This window comes from Pleurodeles waltl, chromosome 4_1 (genome assembly GCF_031143425.1).
Source record: "Pleurodeles waltl isolate 20211129_DDA chromosome 4_1, aPleWal1.hap1.20221129, whole genome shotgun sequence".
In the NCBI taxonomy this organism is placed as follows: Eukaryota; Metazoa; Chordata; class Amphibia; order Caudata; family Salamandridae; genus Pleurodeles; species Pleurodeles waltl.
Window position 1 is genome coordinate 279,224,470 of NC_090442.1, and position 23,741 is coordinate 279,248,210.

General features: G+C 49.0%; 1 protein-coding gene across 2 annotated transcripts in view; it reads right to left on the minus strand.

The window, feature by feature from the left end:
* BEST3 (bestrophin 3) overlaps positions 1–23,741 on the minus strand; it is a 162,458-nt gene that overhangs the window by 44,670 nt on the left and 94,047 nt on the right. For both annotated transcript variants that reach the window (XM_069228323.1, XM_069228324.1), the window contains one exon: positions 16,513–16,746. In XM_069228323.1, coding sequence (XP_069084424.1) covers positions 16,513–16,746 — 234 coding nt within the window. The remainder of the gene's footprint in view (positions 1–16,512; positions 16,747–23,741) is intronic.

Sequence of the window (23,741 nt, forward strand, 5' to 3'; positions counted from 1 at the left end):
ATTTTAGGACTGAGGAACTCAGTCCCATGTCCTGTAAGAAAGATACAAAAACCATGCAGGGGGAGGGGGCAGGGTAGACATACCCTACTCCTCAAGCCAAAAACATAGGGGCATATTTAAGAAAAGTGGTGCTGCACCCAGTACAACACCACTTTCCAAGAGCCCCTTAGTGCCCCCTACCACCACCATAGCACAGGGCAGGGGTCAATAGCATCAGAATTTGTGACACTATTGATGTACTGTTCACGGTTAGCGGCAAAATTCTGCCGCTAACCCTGAACAGTAGATAGGGGCCCATTATAAATAATGGTGTGCCCCCTTTTAACTCCTGCTCTTTTAGATTTCTTTGCACCATTTTTTCACACCCCCCCATGGGGGATCGTCTCCCTTGCATACATTATGCCTGGTGCAGGCATAATGTGGCACAATGGGTTATAAAGTAGCACAATGCATACATTGCGCCACTTTGTAAATATGGTGCTGCGTTTTTGGCCATTTAACGCCACGTTAGCATTAAAAAAAATGACATTAATGTGTTGTTAGATGGCGCAAGGCCCTCTTAAATCTGGGCCATATTTTTTATTTAACGTGAGCTGCATGGATTCGCGTAGGATCCAGGATGCTGATAACTATAGCTATAACTCACGCCCATGCCATGCACAGTTTTTCCTTCAAATTTGTGGGGTAATTAGCAGTACATGGCGAGGGCATGAGTTATAGTTACCTTAGGGCACGAGCTATAGTTACTTGAGGTAACTCTTAGTATAACTGGTGAATTTCTATGGTTTTGTATGTTTAAAATGTGAGCCTAATTATAACGTCCCTGTAACCTTTTGTTTATTCAGTGAATTTCCATGTTTTTTTTTTTATTATATTTCCTAACTATAACGTCCCATGAACCTTTGTTTTTCCAGGGAATTTCAATGTTTCTTGTAACGTATAGTAATTTTCATAAGTATCCAAACATTGCTGCGCACGGCCCCCGGCCAGGCCCAGAGACCTGCCCCGTTTGAGCATCCAACCTTGCACCGTGCATGGCCTTCACCCCTGCGTGAGAGAGGTTGCCTGCAAGACCTTGCCTGCAGCCAGACCCTGCGCCCAACACCCCCAAACCACTCAACAACATGCTGTGCATGGGCCTTTGGCTGTGGGTTGCGGGAGTTGGCGACGGCCTCTCTGGGTGTGAGAATAGGTGTAAGAGGGTGTATCTGGGGTAAGAGTGGCTGTCAGATTGTCTGGGTGTGAGTGTGTGTACATCAGTGTCGCAGTGTGTGCACAGGTTTGTGAGTGGGTGCATAAGGACATCAGTGGGTGTGTCAGTGGGTGTGTGAGTGGGTGAATCTGTGAGTGGGTCTGTGAGTATCTGAGTGAGTCTGTGAGTGGGTCTGTGAGTGCCTGACTGGGGCTGTAAGTGGGTGCAAGAGGGCCTCAGTGAGTCTGAGAGTAGGTGCATGAGTGTCTCAGTGGGTCTGTGAGTAGGTGTGTAAGTGTCTCAGAGGGGATATGGGTGGCAGAAAGAGATTGAAAGAGAGAGAAAGAGAGTGAGAGGGAGACAGGCAGAGACTGTTTTAGGCATTGATGTATGATATGCTTAGAATTTCATATTTTTGTTTACTTTAAAAATGAAAATGTATTTTTTATTTTAAAACAATAAAATCACCCTTTATTTTTTATTTTAACACTTGTAATATAAAAAAAAAGAGACAAACGAATCCAGCTGTACTAGAAACCTCCGTGCTCAGGGTGATAGTCCTTGACTTCCATGCTGAGCTATCTTTTTTTTTAAACCACCCTCTTTTTTTCACCCTTTAAAGGCTATATGGGACCGTGGGTGAGCCCTCAAAGGCTCCCCCGTGGCCCCTCTATGTATTTTTTAAAAAAAAGTAATTATATTTCAAACCAAGCCCTTTACAGTCTATTTGTGACCACAGGGGAAGCCTCAAAGCCTCCCCTGCGTTCCCATTGCTTCAGCAACCAGGGAGCTGCTTTGAGCAGCATCTCCGAGGTTGCTGAAGCAGTTCATCTCTGTTCTCTGTACCCGTGCAGGAGACAGAGATGAAAGCTTTGGATTTTGACAGTGGGACCAGCTTTACTGGTCCCGCTGTCAAAACCAGAAGTGTTTGCTGTGGCTTGACGGCAGCTGCAGAGCTTTAGCCAAGCCACAGCAAACAGCTACGTCCCGGGGGGGGGGGGCACCATGCAACATAGCAGAAGCCGGCCCTGGGGGGTGACAGTCCCCGGGCCCATCAGAGGCTCCACGAGGGGGGCTGCATGCCCCCCCCTCCAATGTTTACATAGCCCCTTGAGGTGGTGGTCCCTGGAGCACGGGTGTCCCAAAGGGACCCGCTTCACTTTTTTTAGCTTTGTCCTTGGGGTGGTGGTCCCTGGGTTACATTTTGCCCAAAGGGTGCAAACTTTTCTCAAGTGCATCCTGCCTTCATGTACCGTCAACTGCTCTCAGCAGAAACTATATTTGCACAAATTTTGCATATTTTAGTATATTGCCTCTATGCCACTCCACTCTATGACACTGTACTCCACTCTATGCCACTGTACGGCACTTTACTGCAGTGTTGCAGAGTGGAGTGCCATAGAGTGGAGTAGAGTGTTGTAGAGTATGTTAGAGTGGAGTGGCATAGAGTGTCATAGAAGGGCGTACATTGTCATCAAGTGACAAACAGTGCAGTAAAGTGCCGTACAGTGGCATAGAGTGGAGTACAGTGTCATAGAGTGGAGTAGCATAGAGTGGAGTACAGTGTAGAAGAGAGTCTTGTCATACAGTTGTCATAAAGTGGAGTTGAGTGGAGTGTCACAGAGTGGAGCATCATTGAGTAGAGTGTCGTAAAGTGGCACAGAGTGGAGTACAGTGTTGTAGAGTTAGTGGCAGAGTGGAGTACAGTGTCGTAGAGTGGAGTGTCACTGAGTTGAGTGTTGTACAGTGGAAGACAGTGTCAAAGAGTGTAGTGTCATAGAATGTGAATAGGGTGAAGGGTGTAGATTGGAGTGGTATACAGTGTAGTAGCATGTCGTAGTGTGGAGTGGTGTGTCATACAGTGGAGTGGAGTAGAGGGGGGTGGTGTGTTGTAGAGTGGAGTGGAGTGGTGTTTCGTAGAGTGGAGTAGTATGTTATACAGTGGAATTATGTGTTGTAGAGTGGAATGGCAAGTTGTATAGTGTCAGAGTAAAGTAGACTGGAGTAGCAAGGAGGGGCATAGAGTGGAGTTGCAGAGTGGATGGCCTACAGTGCAGTAGCATCTCATGGAGTAGAGTGGAATGGCCTGTTACAGAGTGGTGTGTTGTGCAGTGTGTAAGAGTGGAGTGGCATAGAGTGGAATGGTGCAGAGTGGAGTAGAGTGTCATAGAGTACAGTGGAGTAAAGTGACATGGGATTGTGTTGACGGAGTCTGTGTCGTAAAGTGGCAAAAAGTGGAGTAGAGTGCCGTAGAGTACAGGGGCGCAGAGTGGAGTAGAGTGGCATAGAGTAGAGTAGAGTGGCATAGAGTAGAATAGAGTGCTGTAGAGTACAGTGTTCACAATGAGTGTCTCAGCATACAGTGTCATGGCAAGCCATGTCATAGCCTACAGTGGGGAGGTGTGGAGTGGAGTGCTGTAAAGTGGAATGGCGCAGAGTGGAGTGGAGTACAGTGGAGTGGCATAGAGTGTGGTGTGGCGTACACTGGAGTGGTGCATAGTTGAGTGGTGTGTCGTACAGTGCAGTGGAGTGTGGTAGAGTGGAGTTGAGTGTCATAGAGTGTAGTGGCATGTCGTGGAGTAAAGTTGCGTGTCGTACAGTGCAGTGGAGTGTAGTGTTGTAGAGTATCTTTTGTCATATATACATTTTTTGGTTTGATTTCAGTACATACTGGGGAATGGAGTGGTGTGTCACACAGTAGAGTAGAGTGCCATGGCACAGAGTGGCGGCGTGTTAGAGAGTCTCTTAGAGTGGAGGTGCACTGAGTGGAGTGGCATAAAGTGGGGTGGCATGTCGTACAACTGAGTAGAGTCAAGAGTAATAGGGGGTCATTCTGACCTCGGCGGTAAAAGGCGCTTACCGCCGGTCAGAAGACCGCCATAACACCGCCGCGGCCGCGGTAAACCGCCACGGTCATTCTGACCCGCAACTGGCAAACCGCCAAAAACCCGACATCCACAAAAGTCCGCCACACCAAAGGTCAGTGTAAAACTGGCGATGACCAAACCTCCACCGTCACGCCAAAAGAAATACGCCCATGCCATCACGACCCATGAATCCACGCGGCGGTCTTTCAACCGCGGTATTCCATTGGCGGTACACACCGCCACGGTCAAAATACACACACCCTTACAAAACCCAACCACATTGGACAATTTGAAATACACACACCTGATACACATACAAACAACACTCCCACACACCCACAAACCCTTATGACCACAATAGCGACTGAAGGACAGAGAGAGACAGCACTGCTTAGAGTAGACCATCACACAGAGGCAAATCACAACATCACCCACACAATTACCACGCACAAAACACCATACACCACCACACACACCACACTCTACAACACATACAACATCCCTCACCTCATCCACACCACCCCATGGCACCCCAAAGACACCCCAGGTTCTCTGACGCAGAACTCAGGGTCATGGTGGAGGAAATAGTTTGTGTAGAGCCCCAGCTCTTCGGGGCACAGGTGCAGCACACCACAATTGCTAGGAAGATGGAGCTATGGCAAAGGATAGTCGACAGGGTCAATGCTGTGGGACAGCATCCACGCAATCGGGATGACATAAGGAAGCGCTGGAACGACCTACGGGGGAAGGTGCGTTCCATGGTATCAAGGCACAACATTGCGGTGCAGAAGACTGGCGGCGGACCCCCACCTACTCCCCCAGAATTTACAGCATGGGAGGAGGAAGTCTTGCACATCCTGCATCCTGAGGGCCTCGCAGGAGTAGGCGGAGGAATGGACTCTGGTAAGTCTAATCTTAACTACTTCATTCCCCCCACCCCACCTGCATGCCAAATCATACCCCCACCCTCACCCCCACCCCCATCACACCAACTCCTTGCAAATGGCTCACCATCACAACCCAACCATCCCAACATCAAGCCCTGCATGCGACCACAAAGCATGGACACCCATCACCAAAGCATGCCCACTGCACACACACATCACCCCCACAAGCCACCCTCACAAAAGCCCCCACAAGGGAATGCCTGCACTTGGGTACACGACCACCCACCCATTACACGAAATGCCACACACAGAAGCAATAACCATACCCTTATACCCCTGCAGGACCCGAACGCCACCACACCGCCACGGAGGGTCCAGAGATGTCCATCCCACCCCCAGAAGAGGCCCCCAGTGATGACAGCAGCTCTGTCTCCCTGGACCCAGATGACCAGCCCGGCCCATCGGGGACCTCGGGACAGTCGGTTCCCCACAGACAGCCACAGGCTACAGCAGACCTAACCCCCTCTGGGAACACCAGCACAGCTCCCACCCAGCGGGCCCATGCCTCTGTCTCCAGGACATGTCAATCAGCGATGTGTCCGCCACTACAGGGCACCCAGGTTGACCCACCACCCCAACAACAACATGGACCTGGGGGCAGTGGTAGTGAGCACACCGTCCAGGGGACAGAGGCCCAGGAACACAGGGCAACTGGGAGGGCTGCTGTGCGACAGGGGGGGAACAGGCCCAGGGAACCCACTCTCCAAGAGGCCCTCTCCTCCATCATGGGAGCCTACCACCACTCCCAGGAGACGATGGCTACGGTACTGGGCAGGTTCCAGGAGATCCAGGCACTGCAGGAGGAACAGTACATGGGGTTCAGAGAGGAACTGAGGAACATTAGTTCCGCAATGGGGACCATCGTCGTGGCCCTTAACCAGATAGTCACCACATTGCGGGACCATGTGGCACCCCAAAGGGCCCCTGTCACTAGCCTAGACCAGGAACAGCCTACCACCTCCGCCGGCGCTAGTGGACAGGAGGCCCCCACACAACGACAGGCCACCAGAACCCCACCTCCTGCAGAAGAAGAACCACCCCGCAAGCGGAACCTGAGATCTCACAAGAAGACAGAGTAGGATGCCAAGACCCCCGCCAGCAAACGATACCCCCTGATGTCATCCCACTGTGCCACATTGTCACCCTGTCCAACCTTAAACTGCCCCTGCTCCATCCTTCCACAGGCATATGGACAATGAACCTGTGAGACTGAGAACTGGACTCTGCCATGGCCATTACTCCACCCCCACCCATCACCGTTTTACAATCATGTACCAAAATGTAGCACTCTAATTAAATCACTTATTGCACTTAAAAAATCTGGAGTCTGCTTGTATTCTTAACAAATGTATTAGACATAACGGTGCAAAAATGTTCAGTTACATTGTGATGACAACATACCACTGTCATACAGCTGTAGTCCATGGGCAAACAAAGCAGAAGTCACGCAGTGGGGCATACAGCTCTGAAAAGGGAAGGGAAAGTCACAAATCAGTTAACAGGAACTGGGGGGAAACACCGACAGTAGAGAGGCAGGAGGCTTTAAGTAAATGTAAAAAGGCGTGGTTGATTCTTACCTGTGTGCTACAGAAAATACTGTTGTATCACTGTGTCCCTGTTGTCTGTGTCGTCCCCGTCGTCTTCCTCCTCTTCACTCTCCACAGGCTCCACAGCTGCTACAACACCACCATCTGGACCATCCTCCTGCAGAAAAGGCACCTGGCGTCGCAAAGCCAGATTGTGAAGCATACAGCAGGCCACGATGATATGGCACACCTTCTGTGGTGAGTACATTAGGGATCCACCTGTCATATGCAGGCACCTAAACCTGGCCTTCAGGAGCCCGAAGGTTCTTTCTATGATCCTCCTAGTTCGCCCATGGGCCTCATTGTACCGTTCCTCTGCCCTGGTCCGGGGATTCCTCACTGGGGTCAGTAGCCAGGACAGGTTGGGGTAACCAGAGTCCCCCAATAGCCACACACAGTGTCTCTGTAGCTGTTCCATCACATACGGGATGCTGCTATTTCGCATGATATACGCGTCATGCACTGACCCAGGGAACTTGGCATTTACATGGGAGATGTACTGGTCTGCCAAACAGACCACCTGGACATTCATCGAATGATAACTTTTTCTGTTCCTGTACACCTGCTCACTTCCACTGGGGGGGACCAAAGCCACATGGGTCCCATCAATGGCACCAATGATGTTGGGGATATGTCCAAGGGCATAGAAATCTCCCTTCACTGTAGCCAAATCGCCCACCTCAGGGAACACAATGTAGCTCTGCATGTATTTCATCAGGGCAGACAACACTCTGGACAAAACCTTAGAAAACATAGGCTGAGACATCCCTGATGATATGGCCACTGTTGTTTGGAATGATCCACTTGCAAGGAAATGGAGTACTGACAGAACCTGCACCAGAGGGGGAATCCCTGTGGGTTGGCGGATGGGGGACATCAGGTCTGGCTCCAGCTGGGCACACAGTTCATGTATAGTGGCTCTGTCAAGCCTGTATGTCAGTATGATATGTCGTTCTTCCATTGTCGACAGGTCCACCAGCGGTCTGTACATGGGAGGATTCCTCCTTCTCCTCGCAAGTCCCAGCGGAAAGTGCCTAGGAAGGACAACATGGAGCACAGAGTCAAGCAACCCACAGGTACGTTCACACAGCTTGCACAGTACACGATTCACTATGCATTGAATGGCTTGTATGAGTGGCAATGCAAGGCCTAGGCCTGTGTGACGCAGTAGAAATTAAGCCATGTGGGCCCTTGAAATGGCGGCTGCCTGACCTGTGAAGTGTGACAATGGGATGTGAGGTCAATGCGCTGGTGTGGCACACCATGGCGGTAGGCGGTCGAAGACCGCGGTGCTAAGCCGCATTGGTTAACATTGAACCCTATGGGTTTCAGGAGCCAAATGACGATGTGCGCCGGCGGTCGCGGTACGCACCGCCGCGGTACGCACCGCCGCGGGCGTGACCACCATTTTCTAACTGCTTAATCACTCGAGACCTGATCATCCACAGGAGAGGACCTATACTGCAAGTGCTGCTGTGACCTCGGTCTGGGAGATGCAATGGCTGCTGCGACTGGGGAAAGGGCCCCTGCCTTCACATCTGAGGAATTGGAGAAACTTGTTGATGGGGTCCTCCCCCAGTATGCGCTACTCTACGGTCCTCCAGACCAACAGGTAAGTACACAGGGAGCACGTAGTATGGGCTATGCCTGTGTTGAGTGGGGTGGATGTAAGATGGTGGGGAGGTGAGCGAATGAGGAGTGCAACGCACGACAGATGAGAGCATGTGCCACATGGCAAGGTTGGGGAGGGGGGCCACTCACATCGACCATGCAGAAAAGTGATGATATTTCTTTTCCCACCCTGTACATGTCACATAGGTCAGCGCCCATCAGAAGATCGAAATTTGGCGTGCCATCGCCAAGGACGTCCGGGCCCTGGGGGTCCACAACAGACGGGGCACCCACTGCCGCAAGAGGTGGGAGGACATCCGCCGCGGGAGCAGAAAGACCGCCGAGGCTCTGCTGGGGATGGCCTCCCAACGTAGGAGGGGTGCCAGCTGGCAATTGACCCCCCTGATGTCCCGGATCCTGGCGGTGGCCTACCCCGATTTGGATGGGCGCGTGAGGACATCACAGCAGACACAAGGGGGTGAGTATCAGCACATTCTGCTATATTAGCGCACAGTGGAGGTGTCTGGGTGGGGGAGGAGGGCTGTGGCTATCTCTAGGCCAGGGCGCTTTCTGTAGGCTAGGCCCCTCCGTTAGGCATGGCCCTGTGCCCCCGCCCCCCACCTCTGTAGGGTGCTATGTACAGCTATCCATGGTCCGGCCTCACCTATGTGTGCATTTGTCGTCCATAGACCTGTAGGCCAAGTCACAATAATTGAGTAGTGTACCCCGAGTGCGCGGCGTAGTGCTGGGGGCTTCTGTGTCTGTCCTCTGTGCCAACGGTGCCGCCAATGCATGCACTCAACATGTCTTTCTTTCTTCTCCCCCCCCCTTTTTCTTGGTTTTCCTGTTCATGTGTGCATTAGCATCATCAGGCGGAGGAGAAGTGGCATCGGCGCACGAGGGAGCTGCATCTCACATGGGCCCGGAGGGCCATACAACCGACTCCGAGTACACCAGTGAGACGGAGGGCGAGGAGAGCTCCACAACGGGGATCCGTGGAGACGTCAGCAACACCGACACGTCCTCGGAAGGGAGCTCCCTTGTGGTGGCGGCAACATCCGTGCCCACCGCAACAACAGGTACAGCCGCCACCCAGCGCACCAGCCCCGCCCTCCCAGCAGCCCCTCAGCGTTCGCCCCGTGCCCGCTCGGCCAGGAAGCCGGCCATCTCCTTCGCCCCAGGCACCTCAGGCCCTGCCCCTGTCACCCCTGCTGCCCTCAGTGAGGAGGTCATTGACCTCCTGAGGACCATCATTGTTGGGCAGTCTACCCTTTTGAATGCCATCCAGGGTGTAGAGAGGGAGGTGCATCGGAGCAATGCATACCTGGAGGGCATTCATTCGGGTCAGGCTGCCCATCAGCGATCGTTCAACGCTCTGGCCTCAGCACTGACGGCAGCAATTGTCCCTGTGTGTAGCCTCCCCCCTCCAACTTCCTCAACCCAGTCCCACTCCCCTGTTCCTCTGCCTATCCCAGCCACACCTACAGACCAGCCTGCACACACCTCAACACCCAAGGGCAGCTCATCCAGACATAAGCACCACAGATCACACAAGCATTCACCCAAGCAACATCCACATGCAGACATGCAACAGCCACTGCCTCCACTGTGTCCCCCTCCTCCTCGTCTCCCTCCTCCCTCCCTGTGACGTCTCCACTCACACTTGCATGCACAACATCATCAGCCACTACGTCCATCACCAGCACACCCACCAGAACACTCCGCACACGTGCAGTCACCAACCCCACTACCATTTACACGTCCCCTGTGTCCTCTCCGAGTGTGTCTGTCACCCCCTCTTCCAAACCACACAAACGCAAGCAGCCACCCACCCAACAGCTATCCACCTCACGTCAGCCTCCAGCCCAAGCACCTGCACCCAAAGACACCAGACTTCACACTCCTACAACCACATCCTCTTCCTCCACTCCCATACCCACTACACCTAACCGTCCCTCTCTTTCCAAATTGCTTTTCTTTTCAAAACTTTACCTCTTTCCTACAACTCCCCCACCCCGTCCATCTCATAAGACTGCAATCAGCACCTCAGCCACCACCAAACCAGGACCTATCAGGACTGTTGTCCAAGGACATTGGAGTCCCCCACCCTCAAGGGCAACTACTCCGGCTAGGAGCCAAGGCACGGCCAGCCCACCCCCGGAAAAGCAGCCAAAATTTAGCAGTGCCCGGCGCGAGAGGCCACGGACACCAGGGACCGAAATCCCTACCCTGGCTCCGTCTGGAAGTGGGGTGCCACCTGGCACACCGCCAAAGGTGTCAAAGGGCCACAGACGACCAGGGAAGGGTGGGAAGGGCAGCACGCCCGACAAGTCCGGCAGCAGGCCAGCTGCCCAGGAGTGCCCCACCAGCCCCCTCCCAGGTGTGCAGGAGGACACCCAGATGCCCGGTACGGCAGCCCAGGAGGGTCCAGCAAGCCAACGGACAGATGGGCAGGAAGGCCCCGCCAGCCACATGTCAGGTGGCGAGTGACACCCATGCCTGGGCCGGAACGGCTGAACTGAGCCCTTTCAAACAAGCACCGCTGAACTGGGCCCTTTCAAACAAGCACCGCTGAACTGGGCACCGCCGTCTCAAGCACCGCTGAACAGGGCACCGCCGTCTCAAGCACCGCTGAACTGGGCCCTTTCAAACAAGCACCGCTGAACTGGGCCCTTTCAAACAAGCACCGCTGAACTGGGCACCGCCGTCTCAAGCACCGCTGAACTGGGCACCGCCGTCTCAAGCACCGCTGAACTGGGCCCTTTCAAACAAGCACCGCTGAACTGGGCCCTTTCAAACAAGCACCGCTGAACTGGGCACCGCCGTCTCAAGCACCGCTGAACAGGGCACCGCCGTCTCAAGCACCGCTGAACTGGGCTCTTTCAAACAAGCACTGCTGAACTGGGCCCTTTCAAACAAGCACCGCTGAATTGGGCACCGCCGTCTCAAGCACTGCTGAACTGGGCACCGCCGTCTCAAGCACCGCTCCGCTGGGCACCGCCGTGTCAAGCACCGCTCTGCTGGGCCCTTCCTGTCAAGCACCGCTCCGCTGGGCCCTTCATCTCAAGCACCGCTCCGCTGGGCACTGCCGTGTCAAGCACCGCTCCGCTGGGCCCTTCCTGTCAAGCACGCTCCGCTGGGCCCTTCATCTCAAGCACCGCTCCGCTGGGCACCGCCGTGTCAAGCACCGCTCCGCTGGGCCCTTCCTGTCAAGCACTGCTCCGCTGGGCACCGCCGTCTCAAGCACCGCTCCGCTGGGCACCGCCGTGTCAAGCACCGCTCTGCTGGGCCCTTCCTGTCAAGCACCGCTCCGCTGGGCCCTTCATCTCAAGCACCGCTCCGCTGGGCCCTTCCTGTCAAGCACCGCTCCGCTGGGCCCTTCATCTCAAGCACCGCTCCGCTGTGCACCGCCGTCTCTGAACTGCTCTGCTGGGCCCTTCATCTCATGCACCCCTGGCCCATTGGCAGGGCCGGTTCTGTGTCGAGCAGGGCTTCTCTAAGCACTCTGGCCACCATGCCTCCTCCATGACCAGTGGAGTCTGTAATCCACCTGATGGACTGTGGCTTTGCACTCCCCAGGATGGCACAGTGGGCAACCCACCCACTGTAGAGACTTGAGAGACTGTGGCTTTGCACTCCCCAGGATGGTCCAGTGGGCAACCCACCCACTGTAGAGACTTGAGAGACTGTGGCTTTGCACTCCCCAGGATGGTCCAGTGGGCAACCCACCCACTGTAGAGACTTGAGAGACTGTGGCTTTGCACTCCCCAGGATGGTCCAGTGGGCAACCCACCCACTGTAGCGACTTGAGAGACTGTGGCTTTGCACTCCCCAGGATGGTACAGTGGGCATGGAGGCCCCTCGTGGATCTGGTGTCGTGGACTCATGTGGCTGAGGTGCCCCCCCTTCCCTTCCCCCTGAGGTGCCTGTAGTTTTATCATCTGATGCCCCAGCGGTGTTCTCTCCAATGGAATCTGGTCTTGTGTGTGGGCTTTGCCCATGTGTTTGTGCACATTGGCCCACGAACGATGGAACTTTGCCAAAATGTGCAGGACTTATAGCCTATGTATATATTTTTAATTATGTTCTTTATTTGATATATATATTTAATTTTCATATTTCACATTACTTCATTTGAGCTATAATATACTTCTATTTTAATGATCATTTAATTTTGTCTTTGCATTATTCCGGGTGGTTTGGGGGGTGTCACTCTGACTTGTTGCTCTGCATTGGTGTGTAGGGATTTTAGGGGGGTGTTTGGGGGGGTGGGTGTATCGCGTATGTGTGTGCCCGTAACCTTTCCTCCTCCCCCCTCCCCTGTGTCGTAGGTGCAGTGCTCACCGTTGTCGTCTGCGCCGGCGTTCGTGCTCCTTGTAGAAGAGCAGGTAGACAATAGCTGGTAGGATGTTCAATTCGGGTTCCATGCTGTCCAGATTCCTCGTGGAGTGTATAGAGGTGAGCGTTTTCCCGTTCGTAGTCTGTTTTCGCCGTGTTTTTATCGGCGGGGCTCCCGCCCCGGAAAAGGTGGCGGATTGGTGAGTTGTGATAGGGTGGGCGGTACATTGTCTGCCGCCTGCCTGTTGGCGGTGACCGCTGCGCTGTTTGTTTGTCCCGCCGTGGCGGTCGGAGTGTTAAAGTGGCGGGCTGTGTTGGCGGTTCCCGCCAGGGTCAGAATTCCATTTTTTTGACCGCCTGCCTGTTGGTGGGTTGGCCGCCGCTTTATCACCGACCGCCAGGGTTGGAATGACCCCCATAGTGTCTTTTGTCATATATAATGTTTTTTGGTTTAATTTTAATACATACTGGAGAGTAGTGTGGCATGTTGTACATTAGAATAGAGTGCTGTGGCATAGAGTGGCGTATTGTAGAGTCTCGTAGTGGAGGTGTGTAGACTGGAGTGCGTATAGTGGAATGGCATGTCATACAGTGGAGTGGCATGTCATACAATGGAGTGGTGTGACGTACAGTGCAGTGGCGTGCTGTAGAGTGGAGTGCTGTGGAGTGACGTACAGTGGAGTGGCATATCGTAGACTTTAGTGACATGTCATAGACTGAAGAAGCAGGTTGTAGAGTGGAGTGGAGTGTCATACCGTGGAGTGGTGTGGTGTGTCATGGAGCGATTTTGCATTTTTCATCAACTTTTTAGAAAGATGTCACTGCATAATGTCTGAGGTCTTGGTTTCTACTTGAGATATGCCTTTTTACCATGTTTTAACCAAATGAGGCACTTTACCAAATTGTGATTAGTTAAAGAAAAGTATTTGTATTGTTTTATGTATTTTTATTAAATGTAACAAGTACTGTGGTACTATCTTGGAAGTTCTGTGGTACCTTTCGAAATTAAAAGAAAGGGTTTATGACAAACAAAAAATATTTGTTATTGTTGTTTAGTGTTGTTTTATTGTTTGTCATAAATCCTTTATTTTTTTCAATTTCAAAAGGTAATGTGGTGCTTCCTAGACAGTACAGCAGTACTTTGTTACCTTTTATACAAAAAAATAGAACATTAAAAATACTTTTCCCTAACTATCCACACTATTGTGAAGTGCCTGTTTTGTTTCAAATAAATCTCATGATAATAATATCTCCCAATAGTTACTTAACCAACAATCAGGGCCTCAGTGGCCACAGTTCCAATTATTTTAATTCTCCTGTTTCAAGACAAGGCATAGTCAAGGCATAGTTCCAACTGACTATATCAAATCCTTAATGACTGTAGTTCAGCTCACTTTTTGAAATCCATTGTGCTAGATCCTCATTAAGTTGTTTCATGGAATAAATAGTTCTTCGTCATTGAGTCCCTTGGGTTACTTATTTACTGATGAAATAATGTGATTATATGTGTCTGAGTTTTTTTTAACTCTATCTCCTCCTCTTTCATGTTCAAGTAGAGTGGGAAGTTCCAATGCCTCCCTCTCCCACCCATGCTATTAAATATTCTCATCCTTAGGAAAGGCCAAAGGGCCGCAGTATCATTCTTATGGAGATGACTTGCAAATTTATCTGTATGGGTGTGCCCCCGGGATATCGAGGTAGGAATGTCAATGGCAACAAATATCATAGACAGAATGTCAAAAGACAAAATATCAAAAGGTAAGTAAGTATAGTTTTTCGTACCTTGTGTAGATATGCAGGGGCATAGATGTGGAATTAAGAATAGTAAATCTATTCTTCATCTATATTTACTCAACTTTTCTTACTTTGACCCTTGATGTTCTATCCAAGATATTAGTGAATCTTCATATCCCTACCTCCTATAGTCCATAGTACAGTCATCTCCATTTCATGGGCATAGATTATGATTTTCACAGCCTCAAGGAAGGGTTAGGAGTTGGTCAAGTAGATGAATTTCAGTGCCCTGAAACTAAATGTAACAAAGACTGATGTGCTCCAGATTGGCTCACGCCAGACATTTAAAGCCAACACTAGTTTGCCTCAGTCTCCTGAGCTTATTGACATCCCCACCTCCTCCACAAAAATGGATCACTGTCTTTGGCCACTGGAATTCAAAACTTAACGTTGTGTCACATATTAGGCCAATGCTTCAGTGTGTTTTTATTTATTCTCTGACAGTTGCAGTTATCAGCAGCCGTGGCTCCTCTGCAATGGTGGAGGAGAGTCGCCCCATTGGCTCACAGCCGGAAGCTGAAAAATAAAACGATATTTCATTATTGTTGTATTTTTCAACTCCTAGCTCTGAGCCAGCATGTGCAGGGAGGGGTGGGGCTGAGCCATGGGAGGGGGGAGGAAGGGTGGAGTGAGTGCGCTTAAGTGCACAATGGCCAGCCAAACAGACATGCACACTTAGGTTTCTCCAACCCAGCTGTATTTGACAGCCGGGTTGGAGAAACAGCACAGACTCCCTGTGCCTGAGCGAGCAGTAAACCAGCCCACTCAAGCCAATCCTTGAACTGCTCTCATGCTTTTTAGTAGCATGAGAGCAGTGCAGGGATTGCACAGGGAGTCTCTGAAGCTGGTGGGACTAGGAAGAGGAGTGTGAGGCTGCTGGTAACATCATGTGAGTTTTAATTATTTTATTATTACAGTTCCCCCACGTCCCACCGAACACTACCACTCCACCTCGTCCCCTCCCACCTGCCCCACTACTTTTCTATTGCGTCAGCCGCCACTGGTTATCAGTACCCTATATTGCACCAATTCTTAACCTGTGGTCCATAAACCCCAGGTAGACCGCAATGCCTACTCAGGGGGTCCACAACTGTTTAGAAAATTAAATATTAGCAAGTTAAAAAAAGTGCACATTGAAAACTGAAACTTTTATACTGCTCGATAAATGTGAAGGAATTTGAAATTGAAAGCTAAAAACTAAGTTGGTATCCTTGAGTTGATTTGTGTGAGCAGCACAGGTATAGCAAAAAGAATCTAGAATGGACTATTAGTGGCCTCAATTGAAGCAGAATGTATGTTTTCAGATGAAAAGAAAGCATGCATTAGGACAAAAAAGACAAAGTTTTATGCTAGAGTCTTGCATTTTGCTTCATCTTTAAAAAGAAAACTTACTTTTTAAAAGCTCCAGTTTCAAAATTCGCATTTTCTTGTTTATGATGCAGATAAAACATTTTCTAATGTATGCATTTTTTTATATAAACTTGTTTTTGTATTATTGTGAGGTTCAAATCGTAGAAAATGTAAGATTTCCCAGCGTCCAGTAGTGACTCAGTGGGGTTCTACGGAAGTGGTTGGACACAACCTTGGCTGAAATGGCTGATCACAACACACACAAATCATAGCAGATAGAATGGGATTTAAAGGAAGAGGTTTTGACAAATCACGTCAGGGTTAATGTTTTTTATATTAGCTACCTGCCTATTCAAATATCTCAAAGTTATGTTATCCGTACACCTCTAAAACAAAATTCCAAACCATGCTCCAACTAGTAATCTCAAATGAGGCAATCGTGGCATCAAACACGGTGGAAAGAGGACGGAAGACATGCAGTACTGAAGTCCAGGATCTGGAATTCCTTTGTCTGCAAAACTTAACGAAAAACCAACACGGATTGGCTTCTGTAAAGCAACTTTTTTTCTTTAATTATGAACTTTTCACCAGAGAAATTGATACTCTGCCTTTTGCATGAGAACTGGTTTGAATACAGTGACATATCTAGTTTGTTTGTTAGATTCATATTTAATAGGTTATGATGCCTACAGTTACATTTGTAGTTTTGCTCCTTACACATATAAGTAATAAAAACAAATAAGCAAATGGCACAACATTTGATTTGCAAGTCAGAAATATATATATATTTACAGGCAGCTGAGCAATATGACTAAATTGAAAAGTACCTGCTTCTACAACATGGTCGAAGGTCGGAAATCTTTTGTACACAGCCGTGCTGACGGAGCGGAATATCAGCACCGACGTCAAGTTCACGTAACGCATCAGTGTCCTCCTGAGCAGGCGCCCGTACTCGTCCCTGCCGTGAACATTGCTGGAAATCAGGAACATCAACCTGTCTGGCCATGGAAGGTTCACAAACTGGTTCCACCACCGGTTCACGACCAGCGTCACGTAGAACCCTGCAGGATAAACAGTAAACAGAATGAAGCCACCATGGGCCTCGATGTACCTATGGACAGAAAACAACTAAAAACCCAAGTATGCTCACCCTCCTGAAAGTGTCTTTCATGCAGACAGTTCACTTCGAAAAAAACAGCTAAAGGTCTGAAATCAGTATTCATACTCCCGAGCGTGCATGGCATAGTGACTACTTAAAAGGACTGGAGGGAAATCCGTCAAATTCGGTTTAACATCATTTACTGGTGACCCATTAAGTACGCATCATGAGTGATCCAGTGCATGGTAATGCCGTTCTGGACTCACATAAGGCAAGTTTCTACCGCACTATTACTGGGTCAGTCGGAGTTTGGCAACCGGAATTGGGAAAGGACCTTCAAATTATTTTGAAGTAAACTTTCACTCGGATGGCCCGACATCTCCAATGCCTCTGGGACAGCATGCACTCAAATCTGGGCAGTTTCTAAGGGCCAGATGTAGCAAGCAGTTTTGCCCATTCTATGTCTATGGGAAAATGTTTTCGTACATATGGCCCTAAGTGTCTCTCCCCACACACACAAAAGCAAGCTTCGCTTAAAAATAAAAGAAGGGTAAATTTCATAAAAAGCATAACAAAACAGTTTTGAATCCAGTACCGGTGGCCAGATTCAAAGAGCCCTTTGCATAACCGCCTTTTCAAATGCAAAGTAACTATCTGTAATGTGTAAATAGACACTGCCACTCGTGATGCACACACTGGGAGCCCTTGGGTGGAAAGTGGAATCTTACCCATTTCAAACAACGTTTAAAATGCACACTCAGCACAAACACTTAAGTGGAAGCCCGTGCCTGCGCCGCATTCACGTGCACAATGTGTTCCTTCAGATTCACAGACTGTCAGAAACACCGCAGAATCGTCAAATGGGTGTTTTAGTGCACACACCTGAGGATAGTCTGCCTATTAAACGTGGTGTGCTGGATTCCATGCCTACTACCGATGGTTTAGAGACAGGACTCTAATCCCGACTAGGCACGTTTAGTGAGGGAAGTTCATTGCCTAACCACGTTGGGTAGAGAGTGGAAATAAAGGCTGCTGAAACGTTTCGAATTATTAATGTGCCTTTGGTTCAAGTGACACTCATCACTTGCTTATGTATGCTTTAAAAATACAACTATGATTTGCTTTGTTGCGGTTTCAGAGCTGTCTACTCGTCTCTTCTGTAGCCAGTGTCCTCTTACGGATATTTGGGGCTCTGGGCAACGAATAATTTGGCAGGCCCTATTCTGCACTATATTTGTACTCAAGTTAGGCTAATTCAAGCCCCATGATCCAAAACAAAAAAGAACTTTATGTTAAAGGCTGAAATAGAGAAATAGACAGAAGTGAGATAGAGAGCAAGTTCACTCTCCAAGGGCCCTGTGGACGATAAGGGGTTTGGGCAATTCCCCACATTGTCCATGCTTTAGAACGTCTCTGTCTGTGGCCATCCTCTGGTGGCCCTCTTTCCTCATAAATCCTGCATAAGAAGCGCTTCAGCTGATCTTCACGCTTGGAAAACACCGGTGATATAGAAACATGACTTATAGGCCCTGGAGAGGCATTCAAAGACACCCCTGGGAGAGAAAATACCTTTCTCCAATTGTCCATCGAGCACTCCTCACCTGTTTGAGGAACTTGGAACACATTTTTAGCAATTGTTTTAGTACCCAGTGTTGTGTCCAAGACAGAATATTGTCATGTTAAAATTTGACCTCAAGTCCAGACTGAATCCTACTCGAAATCTTGCGTGTTTGCATGTATTCAACATGCCACAGATTCCTCTGCAATGTTTTAAAGATCTCTTTTGCTGAAATTAGGTTTTCTTTTTCTGCTTCCTGTATCTCTCTCTTCGCTTGTTTCTGTGTGGGTGGGGTGGATTGATTAGGAGTGTGGTGGCTCGAGGTGGATTTCTCAAGCGCTGCCTTTTTCTCTGCTTTGCAGTAATTTCTAGAGCATATGTAGGGGTATCTCCTGTTTTTGAGGTGTCCATTCTCTGCCTTTGTAAGACATTTGCTATTTGCAAACTGTGTTGATTAACAGCAATTCAGTATTTTGCAAATGTGATTCATAACGAATCACTGTTACGACAAGCCCACTATCTTCATTTATTTGTACAGTTGCACACTTTATATTTAATTTTTCGTACATTTTAATTTGCTACTCATCCACCGCCAATCCTACTGGTCTGTTCGCCCTACTCTTCTGCCCTCATCTCCCCCCCTCATCTCAACACTTCAGCCCTGTATCTTCTCCACTCCACATACCTTCATCCAACTTTAACAGCTAAATGCTGCACAACTTTTGCACTGCAGTCAAACACTGCCTTGAGAGCTCAGACATGATCACCAAATACACCATCAGCATAATTATCCTCATTGAAACCTGGCTGACCAATACTACAAACAGCCTTCTTCCGCTCCTACTACCTCCCCTCTACTCCATTCTGAGAAGCAACCAGGGAGGTAAACAAGGCAGAGGTATATCAGTCATTTAAGGAAACGCTCTGAGCTGCAGACTACTTCCCAACACTTGCTTTCAATCCTTAAAGTGTTTATCACTGGAATTCATCTCATAAACTTCCTCTAACCTCAGGTTGAATGTAATCTACCAGCCTTCAGGTCAAACCAACACCTTCAAGAGTGCATAGAATTCTTCACAGCACAATTAATCAGCTCTGACAACTTTATCTTCCCAGTTACTTCAACCTCCATTGGGGTGCTGAAGCAAATAGATCACTGGAGCACTTTGCAACTTCTCTAGAAGACAACAGCCTCCATCAGCACTGCCAGAAACCAACACACTGCATAGGCAACACTCTCGACCTGATCATCTTAACAGCACCTCTTCTTTTGACCAGTAACCCCATCCTGGTTGATTGTAGGTGCCTTTCTCAAAAAAAGAAAACCCTTGGTCAACCGAAGAAAACAAAATCTGGGTCAGAAATACCAGTAACATCAATACCAAACTATGGCGAATCTAGGCCTATAGTGTCTCAACTTGACATCAACAAGGCCATAGAAAATTTGAGCTCATGCACCCATCAACAGCAAATACAGTGGACCCAAACCCTTTTGCCCCTGTTACTCCAAAATCCTTTATGAAAAAAGCAAAAACATAAGAAAATTGAAGATAGACTGGTGGCAAACACCGTTACCATTCACTCTAACAATGATTCATACTGAGAGACAAAAATACAAAGGCCACATCTTCATAGCCACAGCATCACAAATCAGATCACTGCTTTATACAGCCAAGCATTGCTTGAAAAAACTATTTTAGGTTACTAATCAAGCCAACAACCCTCCCTCCAACCCCCGCTTCCCAATTAAGGCATCAGAGATCCTTTGCCATAACTATGCAGAGTTCTTTGCCAAAAAAAAATCAAAGATATTAACATATCCTGTCCTTCCAAAGCTGACAACATAACCAAAGAGGTACTGCCTTGCAAGGCACTTTAGCCAAGGTTCTCTTTCTCCCAAATCTCTGAGAAAGAGCCAACTTTGCAACACTGTTCCAGGCTCCATTAGTAAATCCCTTGCCACACTAATTCTACTCATTTGGACAACCCTGAGTAACGCACCATTGGATTAGGGCTTACTCCCAAGCTGTCTAAAACAAGCTCAAATTTCTACTCTTCTAAAAAATCAATCTCTGTGGCCCGAAGAGTTTGACAGCTTCCGCCCATTATCCACCCTGCCTCTCCTATGTAAGATGATTGAAAGTTACATAGCCTCCCAACTGTCATCCCACATCCAGGACAACAATCTCCTCGACTTGTTTCAATATGGTTTCCGTCAGTGCCAAAGCACCGAGACTGCAGTTCTTCTGAGACTGCAGTTCTTCAGATTGTGGAGAACACCCTCCACATCCTAAACATGGGCAATTTCTGTTTACTTGGCTTCCTGACCTCTCTTTAGCGTTTGACACAGTCAACCCCTTGGCTTTGCTAGATACCCTGAAGCATTAAATGAGTATGGATGGTGTTGTCCTTAAATTCTTCTCCTCTGACCTAAATAAATGCTTTCAAATTTGAAAAAATGGGAATGACGTCTCAGATCCAGTCAGCCTGCAACAAGAGGTCCTACAAGGTTAAATTATCTCCCCAACCCTTTTCAACCTCTACCTCGAACCCCTCTGTATAATCCTCAGGTGTCCTCTCCACTATATGCTCATGACACACAAATCTACCTAAACGTCTCATGCCCGGAAGCCGCCTGACGCATTTCCTGTGCAGCTGCTCCTCAACGTGCCTTGCTATCTCCTGCTGCGTGGGTCGTGCCCGGGCAAAGCCCAGGCCAAAGGCGGTCCCGTCCTGCACCTGTCAGTGTCAGGGAGAGGCAGGGCAGCTCCAATCCCCTTGGCTCCGTGGCTGGGCACTGCCTGGTATTTCTGGAAAGAACATCTTCACATCCCGGTATGCCTTTAATCTAAGCCACCACCCGTACCTCTTCATCTGACTTCTGACTTCTGCTGGGGTGGGCCAGGACTGAGGGGCGAGCTTGGGGCCCCTTGGCTCATGTTTCTAGGCTTGTATTCAATCTCCTTCACTTGCTTGGAGTTCTTAGAGTAGCTGCGGTCCCGGGGGATTGTTTTCACTTTGTGGCGGGAGCTGATTCCTGTCAATCAGCACCAGGCAGGTACCTTAACTCACTGGGTGCACTCCTGCAGCGCATTATTGACTGGAAGAGGCTAGGCTGGGCTATCCTTCTTGGTTTTTGGGTCCCATTTCACTGTATGGTTAGTCCTTTACTGTTGGTGTAGCTTATCTTTAAGAATAATGGGCAAGCGTAAGTTACCCGGAGACAGAGACAATGTTACAGTTAAATCAGTCAGAGGCACTAAGCCTGACTCTTTTTTGTTCAGGACAGTAGGCGTATTTGCCACAAAATCGACCTGGCGGAGAGACATTCATCCCGCGATATGGGTGAGGGCCTAGTAGTTCCCCTGTGATACAGCTGGGGCAGGCAAACACCATCAGAGTGTGGGTAGCGAGTACTCCCATGCACTCTGTGGCCAAAAGCCCAACGTGTGTAACGTGCAAGCCCATTTACCAGGAACTGGCCTGTTCAACAAACTGGATCCCATAAATGCCAGTGACAATGTGCCCTCAGCCCCAAAAAAATGCAAACCCAAGCAAGGGGGCTTACCCAGATCACCCAGAGCCCAAATGACCAATAACCTGGTTATCAAGCCCAGTCCACTGTTGCCCATTTCGGCTCCAACAACTGCAAATGGTGCAGCTAGTGGAAATGCTAACTATGATAGGGACTGGGTGTTTGAGAATTTTAAATCCATGGTAGGTGAGTGTGTCACTCCCTCGGTGGACAGGTATGAAGCCTGGAAGATGCCATTACCCAGCTTACCTTGGCTCGTAGAAATTTATTGGCCCAGCAGGCCTCTGCCGAGCCATCCAGGCCTGGCCCAGCTAGACCCTTGGCTCCGAGCTCTGAACTCTATTTCAGGTCCGAGCCATCTCAAGGAATCACGCCTGCTACTGATGTTCATCCCTCCTCCATTCAAGTTGTGGGTTCTTTGATATCATGTGAGAGAGGAGGAGGTGCACAGGGAAGAACTGGTGCCTGGAACGGTCAGTAAGTCCAAGGAACTGACTCTCAGGCTCAGCCCTTCCCCAATCAGTTTTGTTTAAATCTTCCCCCTGACTGTTGTCCCGATGTAGCCATAATGACTGGTGTTCCACCTCTAAACTCCTCCAGGGAAGAATCAACTCCCCAGCCAACAAACAATGTCTGTCATTGGTTGACCCGAAAACTCCAACTTCAACGCTAATGAATATGATGATATCTTGTTTTGTGAGAAGGGTTGGTGGGTCAGAACTTCAATAAAACATCTGAAAGGGCATTGTATTATAATAAACTGCAATAACCCAGGTCGGGCTCGCTGCTTATTCAATCTGATATGAGGAGGCATTTGCAGCATGCAGACTTCAATATTGTCCACTCAGTTATTTTTGCAAACATCTATATCCCAGGAGTGAGACAGGACGAGGGCATATGTCACCCAGGGACAATGAGCTAATCAGATTCACAGGTCCCACCTCAAATAGATTTATCTCTTTAACAGACTTGGCTAGCATTGATGGACACGCAGACACTGCAGCTGTCCCCATAAAGTCTGTTATACGGGGTGGAGGACTTGGGGGATTCTTTTAATTCTGTAGCCACCACACTTACTGTTGATGCTATTCTAGTAATTCCTAAAAGCTCTAGCCATGTTTCCACCAGTGACTTTGCTGCATCATTTAGGTAGCTTGTTTCCTGGAATCTTGCAGGAATATCTTCAAATCCATCCTGTTTAGATTGGTGTCAGTTTAGAGACACGTTTGACATCTGCCTATTTCAGGAAACACGGTCTTTGTCCCCCCACTTTCCTCCCAGCTTTGTTACATTTTCGCAGGTCGTAGTTTCTTCAGAGAAGGGACGACCATGAGGGTGAGGTTGGGGGAGGAGGGGTAATATTCTGGGTGAAAACCACTATGCTCTGTGTGGCCAAAGAGATTGATTTGGGTTCATCAGATGTTTTATGTGTCAGCTTGCAATTCCCTACAAATGAGACCAATTACATTTACAGTGTGTATTGTAAGGAAGTGGGCAGTAGATCTGAATTACCAATTATAGACATTGTAGATTCCCATTTAGCGGCCCTCCCAGTTGGTTCTTTTAAAATTGTCACTGGCGATTTTAATTGGAAATTCAAGCCACTGAGCACCACGTTAGAGGATCTTACAGGCAATGTAGACCAAGTCTGGCCAGTTCCCGGGATTACACTTTCCCCCTTAAAGAAATGGGCATCTGCTGTAGTCCAATTGAATGTGTTTACACTGAATCAAGGCCTCCGAGCCTGAAAGGGAAGATCGATTTCAGACAAAGAGAGGAGGCATAAGTTTAATCCCATGGGCAACACTAGTCTAATCGATTATATCTTTTTGGACTTTAGACTCTAGCCTAAACTGGCTGAAGT